Raw genomic sequence first — 13,495 nt, forward strand, 5'->3', positions numbered from 1 at the left:
GGCTGCCGGTTCAACTGGTGGGGCGGCCGGTCTAGCTACCTCGTCTCCTGGGAGGCCACTGGGAGCCATGCCTCTGCCGCCGCACCTGACCGACTGACTAACCGAGCCCCCCAGGCTCAGTCACACTTCAACTCGAGCGGAGGTCGCCACTACCTCAGGCGCCACCGCACAAGCCCGGAGGGCGCTGGGTCTGGCAGAGTGCGCTCCCCCCCGTCCCCCGGGCGGGAAGGCGACAGCGTGAGCCGCCTGCCCGCCCGCACCTGGCCGCCTGTCTGGCACAACTCCGGCCCAGGCGCGCGCCGGCACACGCACGCGCACACGTCGCGCGCGCGCCGGCTGTCGGCCCTGGGGGCGGGACCGCGCGGCGGCGAGCGGGTGGGGGGCTCGTGGAGCGCGCGCCCCGCACCCGAGGGCTGCGGAGAGATATTTTGGGTGGCAGGAGGTCCCTCGTCATTTCCGCCGGGCGGCTCGTCGTGCTGGGGGCTCCAGTCCCGCGCGCCGGGCGAGCGAGCGGGCAAGTTGGCTGCGGCGCTGCGCCGGCGCCTCCTTCCTCTCCCCGCCCGCTGCGACCCTCGGCGGCTCGAGCCATGAACTGAAGCTCGCGGGACGCACACCCGGGGCTGAGCGGCGGAGGAGGCTGCAGCAGCGGCCGCCGCCAGGGCTGGGACCGAGCCGACCCCGGGCGCTTCTCCCTCCCCCAGCCGTCGCCGCTCCCACCGCGGTCGCCTCCGACGCTCCAGCCTTGGGACCGCCACACAAAAGCCGCCCTCTCCGCGCCGCCCACCCCGGGAGGCTGCGGCCGGACATCGACCCCACCTGAGGGCGCCTCGGACTGCGGACTTCGCTTTCTGTCCGAGCTCCGCGTCCCACGCGGCACCGACCCCGCCACCCATGGCTCTGATCATGGAACCAGTGAGCAAATGGTCCCCGAGTCAAGTAGTGGACTGGATGAAAGGTAATGCCCTCTGTGCGGAGGGCGAGGCGACACTGGGGCACGGGGTCCCGGTATGAGGGAGGGACGCCCGCCAGGGCACAACCCGTCCTGGGAGCTTCCAACCGACTGCTAACGGTACTCCCCGGGAATGGAGGGGGTCCTCGAGTTCTAGTAGGGACCCGAGGACCCTGATCTCCTTTTGTCTTCAGCCAGAGGGGCGCGGGGAGCGAGAGGGCTACGGGCGCCACCTGGTTGAAGCTGAAAGCAGGGCGGTGGAATCCCGACGCATCTTAGCCACTTCCCGCTTCCCTCGACGCCTTCGGGCCCCGAGGACGCGGCGACCCTTGTTTCTCAGCTAAGGGAGGAGCCCTCGGGACCTATTCTCACGGTTGCCCCTTCCCTGGTCCCCTTTGTTCCTGGAAACCTGAGGCCCCTTCTAGGTCTCACCCTGCCAAGTGCCTTCCCCAGTGCCAACTGTCCTGGCAACTTTTAAGCCCGCATAATGGGGTCAGGATGCAGTCGCTGGGGTTGGAATCTGGGGACCCCCGCCTCCAGGCTGGGCTAAGGACGATCGGGAAGGGGCGCGCTACTTTGGGGTGAGGAAAACAAGCTTCCCTTGGGACAGCATCCCTGCTGATACATGTAGGTTCCCTCCTGCGCACCCTAGCAAATCCTTTGCTTTCCTAGGTTGAGGTGTGCGGAGGCTTTAGACCTCTCGCTGTTCTTGTTAAGGGCTCAGCGTCAGGCTTAAAGTGGTGCTCATTTAAGTACTCTCTTTTTTACTTCCATCTTGAAGGCTCTCCCACCCCCGACAATTTCTAATAACCAGTTTCAAACCTTCGCCCTCCTTGTAGACGCAAATGTGGGCTTTTTCTCTAGTCTTTGGGCTTTCCCGTCTCACTATCTCCCTCTGTTGTCTGAGTTGAGGGGCTTGTAGGGGAATCTCTCCAATTCATCCCCAGACCGAACTCTGAGAAAGGGATGCCTGTGTTGGAATAAAAAAATCTGGACACACTTGAAAATGCTTGGGAAATATTAGAGTTTTGAGGTGGTACCCGAGCACACAAACTTAACATACGTAGGCTACAACCCTTATGTCTGAAAATGCCCTTTCCAAACAAGCCCCCTTTCTCCGTCTTGCTTAGCAGTCAGACTTTCTAAGCTCCACGTAGTTGAAAATGGAAGGCGGGTGGTTGATTGGAAGATATTGAAAAGTAGTAGGGAGAAACAAGCTTCTCCCCTGATTTCCCCCCCACCTTTTCGGACGTTTGCTTATTTTGGATTTCCCTGTATCTGTTTTGCTTCCTTTTCTCACTGATTTTCCCTGCTACTCCTCACTTAATTTGTTTTTCTCATCTAGTATGTGGGGAAAATGCTTTGTAACTGCAAAGCACAATGTAAGTGCAAGTGAATTGAATTAAACCTAATTCATTATTTATCCACTGCCCCTTGTGTGCAGTGCACTGGGTGTCTTGGGGGTTATAAAGATGACTAAGACGAAGTCCAGCAATGGCTCATCTTTTCTGCTGCTGTTCTCTTTCTGTATTTGCTATTAAAATTCCAGCTTCCCAGTAACCCCCAACACACACACACACATTCTCTCTCTCTCTCTCTCTCTCTCTCTCTCTCTCTCTCTCTCTCTCTCTCTCTCTCTCTCTCTCTCTCTCTCTCTCTCTCTCTCACTCTCTCTGTCCCTCCCTCCCTCTCTCCCTCTCTCCCTCCCTCTTCCTCTTCCTCTCCCTCTCCCTCTCTCCTTCACCCTCTCTCCCTCCCTCTCCCCTTCAGGAAAAAAATCGCTTCAATTTCTCAGTTATGGAAGAGTATTCACGGAAAGTAAGAATGCTTAATTAAAACTCTTTATTTGAATTTGTCTAAAAGATGAGTTTAGTTTGAGTCTGTTGCTTCAACAATATTCAGAGAAAAGGTGTCTTGGCTTCATGGGAATCAGATTACCTCCATGGACTGACTTCTAAAAATTCCCATGATGCCTGTAGTGAGTGCTGCATACTCCATCTTCTTTACCACCCTCCCAGTTTGTTTTTTCATTTCCCTTCTCTCCACTGTTTTAGGTGCCCAGAAGCAAGTACACCAGATGATGTATGTAATGTGACACACATTAGTTTTCCAGTACACTAGTCTTTTAAAAATCTATCCAGTGCAAAATGCAGTTTCTTTGAACTTTGGTAAAAACTATTTGCTGTAATTTTAACTTCACATGCTATTTAAGTTGGAGAACTTGTTTTTGTACCTGTTGGTGACAGATTTTCCAGCTACCTGCAAAGGCCAGTTAGGTAACCAAGGAAGAATTTGCATGCCTTTGTGTAATGAGAGACTGGATGAGAGTGGGAGAGTGGCTGCTTCAGTTACCAATTTCTTGTCCCAGTTAGCTCTTACTTAGTCCAACTGCTTGTTGTTAAGATTTCTGTGGTAATCATATACATTTGAGATGCTATCAGAAAAGAGATTTTTTAAAAGTACTTGGAGGAAATAAACATTTCCTCAACTTAACCCTTATAGTGTTACCTTAGTTAATTTTTTTCTACTATTTCCCCCTAGGAAGACAAAATAATTTTCACACTTTCCTCAGTTACAGAAATGTTTGAGAGCTAATTTAGCCTATAGCTTTGAAATGATTAAACCTTGCTTAATTTTTTATATATAATCTTATAAGGCCAGTACTAAGGCATGAACAATACTTCGATGGTGTTGTTAGAAAAGGGATCTCATATAGCTCAGGCTGGCCTTGAATTATGTGCAGTCAAGCATGGCCTTAAATTTCTGATCCTGCTTTTTCCACTGCCCCAGAGCTAGGATTACAGGCATGTGCCACCACTATTGGTTTGATATGGTGCTTGAGATCAAGCTCAGGTCTTCCTACATGTTAGGTAAGCATCAAGGGGGCTAAATCCCCAGCCCCTAAAAAACCTAGTAAGACTTTTGAATAGTTGCAATATACTGAGAGTTCATCAGAGTGTATTCCTTGTGTGACAGCTTCATCTTCCTTAATATTTGTAGCTTTCAGCTGGTCACAATTGTAGTTACTCATACTGTTTTACTAACGCACATACTTCAGATTCTTTCTAGGATTTTTTAAAATTTACTAAGGAAGAAAAAAGGTATCATTTGATCCAGACAATTTCTAGAAATTATATAGAAACTAAGAAGGAAATGAAGGAGAAAAATAACTTTATTGAGTTGTCTTAGTATATGTTCAAGATGGTTTAATGAAGGACCATTAATGTGACAATTCATTTTTATCTATAATTTTTATTTTACTTAAATGTATTCGAAGGAGATGCAAAATATAAAGAGTATATATTAATGTTTAGCAAAGATGTAAGTCGCTCATGCAATCTTTGTGAATATAGTACTGGTCAGATTTCCTGCCAGCAATGAATATTTGATATGGCACATTGTCATTGTTAATAAATACACAATAGATGATCTACTTATGAGTCAGTAAAATAAAGACTTCTATTCCAGATTATTATTTTGATAATGTTTCTGGATATTTGGTGATAGCACATAAACTTTTACATTAACTAAAATTAAGTTTATAAAATGAATGTTGGAGAAAATTAATGTACTCATCCCCTTTATTATCACTTGAAACCAGTAAAAAAAATTTAGTTCTGATTAGGAAGAAAGCAACTAATTATATGATTATATTCTGGTTTTTGAGTATTATTTACCGAGTACATCTGTATGGAAAGTATTTTAATGGATTAAAACTAGTTGGAAAATACATTCAATCATCTTACAGTTTTGATGAAGTCTTAAAACATAAGTTTTCATAATCAATAAAGGCAAACTAGTTACTGAGAAAAGTCATAGACAATAAAGTAAGCCAATAACTTTCTAATTTGTTGCTGGACCTGTTGAGATTTGAGACTAATGCAAAATATCTATATGACCAAGTTAATTATTTTCTAGGACCATTTCCCTCTATGACATTCTTCTAGTGAGCATTAATCTCTTTCTGGGTTAAATAAAGTGACTATCATCTTCAGAGTGGAGTAGAAGGCCCACTTTGCGGATCTTTTCTTGTGATTTCTGGGACTTAATGCTAATCCATCTTGCAGTATTATAATCACCAAAATAATCTAAAATTTTAAGTTAGTCTTTAACCTATCCCACAATCAAGTGCACTACTCTTTCTTGACCATAATAAAACATTTTGTTCGAGAAGTAGTCCCTGACTTCTGGTTTCCATAATAATGACTAAGCCATCTTGAGAATAGAAAATGAAATAAACTATTTTAGGCATTAAAAAAAACAGAACCGAATGTATTGCATGCAATCCTGTAATAGAGGGAAATGTAGTGATTACATGATATCTGTCCAGTGTAAATGTGAAGTGATATAGAGGAGACTATATCTGATAAGGCAAAGAAATTTTGATATGTGATTAATAATTCTTTTTCTCCTCTCATAGGACATCAGAGCTTAGGTTGAAAGGTATCTTAATTGTATAAAGGAAATTATCAACATTTTGAGTTAAATTGAATCGCGGGAAAGAAATCAGAAACATTTATGACAAGAACTCAAAACTATATGCTGTAAGGAAAAGATGTTAAACTTAATTGGTCACAGTGATCATATCCTTTTGAAAAATTTGATCCTTTTTTCAAATACAATGTTACTAGATAGGCACAGCAATCACACACTTTGAAATTCAGTTATGTTTTGCTTTTTTTCTAATGGAAATTCTTGTTATTTTATGTAAAAAAAGAGACATTTATCTTCTGCTATGTATAGTCCACGAGAAACATTTGATTTATATTGTCATTGACATTTGATTTCTGGCATTCACAAATTTAGTTCTGATTAGGAAGAAAGCAACTAATCATATGATTATATTCTGGTTTTTGAGTATTATTTACCAAGTACATCTGCATGGAAAGTGTTTTAATGGATTAAAAAATAGTCTCTGCTTAAAAAATCCTCTGTAAGAGAAAACAATGTCATTAAAAAATCCTATCCAGCATAAAGACAGGAACCAACTAATACACTTAGAAAAATTTTAGAAGTCTGTGTTATACATGCAAACACCAATTAAAAGAGGTTATAAGTTTGTGAACCAAGAAAGAGGTCGAAAGAGAAAATGGCATTTTAGCAACTACTTGATTAAGGTGTATTCTAAACGAAATGTCTTTTAGTATAGAAGGGACATGAAGAGATTCTGGAGATGTGACAGGGCTTGTTAATTGAAAGATTGTATCTGGGTTTGTCTGGTTGAAGTGGGAAAGTGGGCAGGAGAGGGAAAGTGAGGGAGGAGTGTGAGTAGGTGACAAAAAGTACAAGAACAAATCTGCATATGAGAAAGACAATAAAACTCTCATCATGTCCTGAGTTTAAATAAATACCACATTATAAAACTTTGGCTGCCAAAAATCAGCCCACAAAGAATGTGTATTGAATTGGTACAGCTGTTTCAAATCTGTTTCTGAGGAATAATCTGGAAATAATGTTAAAGTAGTTATTTTGAAGATTAATTACATCATTAACATAGTGTTGGGTATTTAGAATTTTACTGATCCAAATTCTTATGTGAGAAATGAAACTAGGCTTTTGAATATTAATACTGTTCTTAAAGCAGTGATAAATGACCATTTTCATTTATAGCAGCATAACCTCAGATTAGAGCTTAATTTGTTCCTAATGACTTTTAGCTTCTGATGAAACTTTTTTGCAGCACCTTACACATCAGGCTTATTTTGAAAGATGTATTGTTAGTTTCTATAGAGTAGTAGATGGATAGCAAATCTGAAATAATTTAAAGAGCACAATAGAGAGAGCAAGTGATTTGGAAAAAGTAGAGTGTAAAATTTTTTCATCATTTTTCTAGTTGTCTCTTGTCTGAAAACAGGAAGTATAGTCTTTAATGTGGAATCATTGTGTTGTATAACATTCAGTGAGTGAATCCAATTTTCCGGAATAGCATAGGCCTGTGCTTGAAAACGGTGCATTTCCCTGACTGCGAAAGGAAAATGATCAAAGGCTGAATAGCTAGATCATTTTTGTTAAAAAACTTGAGTATTATTTCAAACTAAAACAAATATGAATTTTACATCCATGATGCAGACAGCAAAATTGGTATGATTTCAGGAATTGTAGGCTTGCAGCAGGCTGTTTAAAGTGCTTTCCTCAGACCTCCTCGGGTTAGGAGTACATGCTGCTCAGCAATTATGAGGACATCAGTGGAAAAGCTTGAGAAGTTTAATGTACTGTGTGTTTGTCTTTTTTACTATCATTGCAAAGGGCAGATTTTTGACGTTTTCTGTTAGATTACGATAATTATCACATCTTTAATTTTGTGTGCTCCATAAACCTACAGCCACAGTGAACTCCTTAAGAGTGATCATATCCTTGTACTTTTTATCACTTTTAAATGGCTTTTCATTGTTTTAGGCTAAAGGTCAAAGTCCTTAACATACCCTAAGAGACCCTTCAGTTTTGTTACCACCTGTGAGGTCAGCCTCAGGGCAGACAGCAGCTATACTGGATACCGCAGTCCTTTTGGCTTGCCCACCACCAGGACTTTGTACTTTATGTATACTTTCCTCGTTTCTTCACATTACTAAGTTCTATTATTCCTTCAGTCTCAGCTTTTCTGTCTATACATCTTCCCCAAGTCTCATCAAAATCTTTAGTTGTATGTTCTTGTGGTACAACCTGCATCTCCTGTTTTTGCCAATTGTATTATATCATTAACTTGTGTGACTATTTAACTGTCTAGCTGCTCTACTAAGTGAATGCAAGGATCCCATGGGTTTTACGTAACAATGTATTGAAATGATATGTGGTAATGCATACAGTCAGAAAGTATTTGTTAAGTGAAGGAAAACATTTTATTTATTTTCAGATTGCTGGTCTGTCAGCAAATCTGCTTTCCCAAATAACAATGCATTCACATAAAGTCCCTTATAGTGCCTTAACATAAACTTCATTGCCAACACGCATGCTGTATGCTAGAATACAGACTAAGATACGGTTGTGTTATCCATATTTCTTAGTTGTGTTAGCTCTACTCAATTCAAAGTTAGAAATCATGGTTTAGATGTGTTTTGTTAAGAAATATTAATTTCAATGAGTGAATTAATGACACTGGTATTATAAATATGATAGATATATTTTCTAATTTAAGTATGCTAGCACCATATGCAAGTACCTATACATAAAACTTAGTTTAAAAATTGAAGCTTACTTTTTCTAGACATTTATTTTTCTTCATTCAAATATCATGATTATTTCACCATTTTATATTTCAGAAAGAATTCTATATTTGAGAGCCTATAGGAGACTGGTATTGGTAGAAAGCCTTAGGCTTTTTACTTTCCATATAAGTGCTTAATGAAAGCTTATTCAAGAAAATTAAATGTATTTTTTCAATGGCAAAAATAATTGATTTAATTAAGTACATTATTGGAAAAACATCTCCTTTTAATGAAACATTATCTTCATTATTATTTTTAATGTGGAACTCACATTTTACTATCCTTTCTTTGATAAAAGTAATTTTAATATTTTAAAGTACATGTAACTTTATTTTGTCTAACTTTTGGTGGTTATTTGGTAAGAACACATATAGAAGACTCAATATAAAGTATACCTTGTTGAATGAATGTGCCCTATTTCTTGAGTTACATGCTACTTAATGAACACTAATAGAGAATTTCCTAATAAAGTATTTCTCCTCTCAATTTAAGTTGGTAATGCATGTCATCTTAAGTGAAATCTGAAAACCTTAGCATAGGCATGCTGATGTTTTACATTTTGTTGAAAAAATTATTCATATGATATATTCTGATCATACTTTCCCCTCTCCCAACTCTTCCCAGTCTTCCCTACCTTCCCTCCCACCCAACTCTATGCTCTTCCTTTCTCCCTTTTGAAAACCAGACAAACACCCCCCCAAATAGAATAAAAACAAAACAAAGAAAAAACACGAGAAATCACACACACAATGAATTCATTTGTGTTGGTCATCTATTATTGGGCATGTGGGTTACCTTTAAGTGTGGTTAATATTCATCTAATTTCAAGATTTACCAATACTTACATCAATTCATTAAATTTAAATTAAATAAAATTTATGTTCATCTGTAGAATATTTTGGCACACTGTAAAAATTTTCAGAAGCTAAGTTGCATTACATAAACTAAAACTTTCTTTGATAATCTATAAAAATACTTGTCAAATATTATATACAAGTCTATTTTATATTTACTTGACATTAATGTTCTTAGATATCAATCTTGTCAGATAGATTGGATAGTCTTTAGATATATAAGAAGATATTATATTATGCTATTTGCCTTTTAAAACATTTCTCAATATCCTATTTTGTTCCTTAATTGAACTTTTTGTTTTGTTTCATAAACATCTGTTACTGCAAAGCAAGTTTACAACATGTTTTCTCAAGTAGTACCTACAACAAAACAACAGAAGTCTGACTTAAATCCTGAATCTACTTTTTTTATTGTTTATTAGTAGCCAGATTGTGCAATTTAGTATAAGTAGCAATAACATTAGCCCTGTTATGTTTAAGTGAACAAAAGATTTATTTTAACATGATTTGTTAATCTTCTTGATTTCTGTTCATCAAGAACTACTTACAGATGTGGTTTTCATATATCATTATTATTGATTAATAATTAATATTTAATGGTAGATAAGGTTTCTCAGAATGAGCTTATTTATTTTTTATTCCCACTTTGCAAACAAACTGAGTATGTGGAGACTCATAATTTTATCACATTGTTTACCAAAGATTATCATAGAATTCATTTTCTAATGAGATGGTTATAATGTAATCATTTAATAGAGCTTCTAAGTAGTAGCCTTAAATAGTTCTGAAGGAGCAATTTAAGGAATCTATTCGTTAAATTTTCATGTGGACTGTATGTGTGTAGGAGTTACTTCTTATGCTATATATTTTCTTCAAATATTTGCATTATTTTAAAAAAGTTAACACTACTGGAACCTTGTGACTTTTGTCATCCATCCAGAACAGAAAATTTGTGTTTTAATTTCACATGATTTATTTATACTTTACTTTTCAAAATGGGCCATGCAGATATTAAATGCATATAAAACACAAAATGAAGAATATCAGCTAGTTTTGCTCAAAATATAGAAATTTAGTAATCCTATTGCTAACTTTTAATACTACTAGAACTTCCCTTTGAGCCTGAACAACCCTTTTACAGGGGTCAAACATCAGATATCCTGTATATCAGATACTTACATTATGAGTCATAGCATTAGCAAAATTACAGTACGAAGTAGCAACAAAATAATTTTATGGTTGAGAGATCACCATAACACGAGTAACTTTATTAAGTGGTCACAGCTTTAGGAAGGTTGAGAACCAGTGCTATATGACATGGCATTAATAGGTGTTTCCTCTCTATTCCCTCCATATTGTTGGCAGCATAAGCTTCGTGGAAATCTTTTTTTGGGACAGAGGTCCAAGCCTTTCTTATCCAGAAGCATGTTCACTTGCTTCCAAGCTATCATTTGGATGTTAAATTGCTACATAGACTCCTATGGAATATGTATGGTTAATTTTTTTCTGGTTTGTCCCTAGGTGTAATGTTTTGAGATTGTTTGTGTCAAAAACTTGTAACTTGAGGTTACATTTATTTGGAAGATTGCTTTTGAAACACGACAAAAGTGTTTGCCAATAAATGCCATACATAACACCTACAAATTGGAAAGAAATGATTTGACCTGAAAAAAATACAGTATTTTCAAGTATCATATCTTCCAGGAGTCGTTTCACAGCGAAAATATCCTAGTTAGAACTTGCTTGTGGTTTTAGTTAAAATTTCATATTTGGAATGATAAATTCTTTTTAATATTTTCAAATATTTCACAAACACTATATAGTGTAACTTGGTTCTCATTTGCCAAACCTGTAAATGTCTCAAGAAATTCGTATTTAATATTAGTAGTATTCCTAAAAGATGACATAAGGGGGCCTGTAGATGGCTCAGAGGGTAAAGGCACCTCTTACCAAGCTTGCCAACCTGAATTCATTTCCCCCAGGACAAAATGTTTCTTTGAAGATCTTATTCATTGTGATTCAATAGATCTTAAGCCCTTACATATCTACTAGATGTTAATTGGTTCCTTAAAATTGTTTTCTTTGAAAAATATTATTAATCCAAAATATGGTTTAGGGAATCAGTAAAGTAATTTAAATACTTAAGAAAATTGAATGTAATCAAAATTGATGAAATGTGAAATTTGGAGTGATCAAGTTGAGCTAGATGATTGGTCAGTGAATTACTTCTAAAATGCTAATGAAAGGTATAGTATGTATTTATTAGGTATAATGTATTTAAAGTAATACATATAATTTTATATATGTATTAAACATGTATTCTGGTATGTATTAGGCAACCTAAGTAGAATTTGTTCAGAGTAAAAACAAGATGATGTTTTGTATTTCTCTGTGTTTTCATGAAAAGGATTCAGGTAAGCCTGCTTTTTAGAATGGAATTTTTAAACAAATTAAAAAACTTAACTTGTTATAAAGGAAATAATTAATTTGAAATCTCTCAGTTATTGATGAAATCATCACAATACCTAGGACAATAGGTACTTTAAGCAAATGACTGAACTCTGATAATTATTTTGGAAATTCACTTTGCCTTGTCTACTTGATACAAAAGCACATTTTCTCCTACAGTGTATATTCTTTTTAAGATCCCCATAAATAAGAATTAACTTTAATTTTTAGATTCTTTTCAGTCAGTTCATCACTTTTCATAGTACAGTTACTGACTATTTGTATTTAAAAGAAGTCTGGCAAGAGAAAGACCTGAATGCAATGACATTGTGGCTCTCCATCTAAATTGATTTTTGTGTATTTCTGGTTTGTATTTAAATGCAATGGTTTCTTATGTTTGTTATTTGAAATGAGGCTACTTTGTCAGAAAAATCATTGTATTTGTAGTGAAAACTAGTCCACAGACACACACACACATACACACAGAGACAGAGAGAGAGACAGAGAGATAGAGATAGGTAGAGAGAGAGAGAGAGAGAGAGAGAGAGAGAGAGAGAGAGAGAGAGAGAGAGAGAATAAATGTACTAGACTAACAGGTAGAGAAACAAAATTCATTCCATTATTTTCTTTTTTGCTTTTTTTGGTTTTTTCAATACAGGGTTTCTGTGTGTAGCCCTGGCTGTCCTGGAACTCACTGTATAGACCAGGCTGTCCTGGAACTCACAGAGATCCACCTGTCCCTGCCTCCTAAGTGCTGGAATGAAAGGCATGCACCACCATGCCTTGGTGGCCTTAATTTTTAATCAGTGTGTAATTAGTCAAATTTCTAGTTTCATAAATGTTACAAACTTTCTGAAGAGTTTAATTAGTTTTCAAGTACATAAACACAGTTGTCTGACTTATTCTTTCCCCCACATTGGTCTTTTTGGACCCAACACTTTTTTCTTATATATAATTTCTTATTTAAATTAGAAACAAGCTTGCTTCGCATGTCAATCCCAGCTCCCTCTCCCTCCCCTCCTCCCTTGCCACCACCCCCACAACCCCCCACCCAAACAGCTTGGACACATGGGGGAGGTCCTAGACCTTGCCCTGGATGAAATGACAGACTCTGGAGATCCTCACCCTCCCTGGGGAATGGTGTGAACCTAACACTTTACATATATATATATATATATATATATATATATATATATATATATATATATATCCTGAAATAATAGTCATAAAGGTGTCACATACATGATTTTAATCTTTTAAAAAATCAGTGCAGTGGAATAATTTTGGTACAGTGGTACATATCTGTATTCTTAGTTATTTACAAGACTGAGGCAGAAGGATTGCTTCAGTCCAAGAGTTTGAAATCAGCATCAAGAAAATCACTATAATGCCCTATTGTAATAAAAAAATCTTTATCACAAAATAAGATAGATTTCTCTCTGTAGAGACTATGTTGAACAATGTGTCCTAGCATACTCTGTTACTATGATAAACACCATGGCCAAAAACAACATCGGGGAAAAAAGATTTGATTGCCTTAAGCTTTCACATCACAGCCCATCACTGAGAAAAGGCAGGGCAGGAACTCAAGCAGAGGGGGAACCTGGAGGTGGGAACTGAACAGAGATCACAGAGGAGTGCTGCTTACTGGCTTGATCTCCAAACTCATGTTAACACATCTTTCTTAGACCTCCCAGGACACACATATCCATGGTTAGCACTGCCCATAGTAGGCTGTGCTCTCCCACATCAATTATTAATCAAGAAAATTCACCATAGACTAGCCTATAGGCCAGTCTTATGGAGGCCTTTTCTCAACTGATGTTCTTCTCAGATGACTCTAGTTTGTATCAGGTTAACAAAACAAAAACAAGCAAACAAAAAAATAACTGACTAGCAAGCTATGGAAAGAAAATGATTGTTAATATTTTGCCAACATATACTGAGCATATCTGTATTTAAAAGAAACATTACGATGTGAAGTCATTCAGTATAATATGTATAAGGAAACAGAAGAGGAGATGGTGGATCAAAATGAGTAT

At 38.1% G+C, this 13,495-nt stretch overlaps 1 protein-coding gene across 5 annotated transcripts in view; it reads left to right on the plus strand.

Annotated features, from left to right (window-relative positions):
• The first annotated feature begins 445 nt into the window (after positions 1 to 445).
• The window catches only part of Cnksr2 (connector enhancer of kinase suppressor of Ras 2), a 222,923-nt gene continuing 209,873 nt past the window's right edge, over positions 446 to 13,495 (plus strand). For 2 of the 5 annotated variants that reach the window (XM_005074248.4, XM_005074249.4), the window contains exon 1: positions 450 to 955. In XM_005074248.4, coding sequence (XP_005074305.1) covers positions 892 to 955 — 64 coding nt within the window. In that variant the 5' untranslated portion in view covers positions 450 to 891. Of the gene's footprint in view, positions 956 to 13,495 lie in introns of all 5 variants that reach the window. The other 3 variants (XM_005074247.4, XM_021229609.2, XM_005074246.4) reach the window with 3 other exon arrangements.

The sequence above is a fragment of the Mesocricetus auratus genome, unplaced genomic scaffold (assembly GCF_017639785.1).
Source record: "Mesocricetus auratus isolate SY011 unplaced genomic scaffold, BCM_Maur_2.0 Super-Scaffold_100003, whole genome shotgun sequence".
In the NCBI taxonomy this organism is placed as follows: domain Eukaryota; kingdom Metazoa; phylum Chordata; class Mammalia; order Rodentia; family Cricetidae; genus Mesocricetus; species Mesocricetus auratus.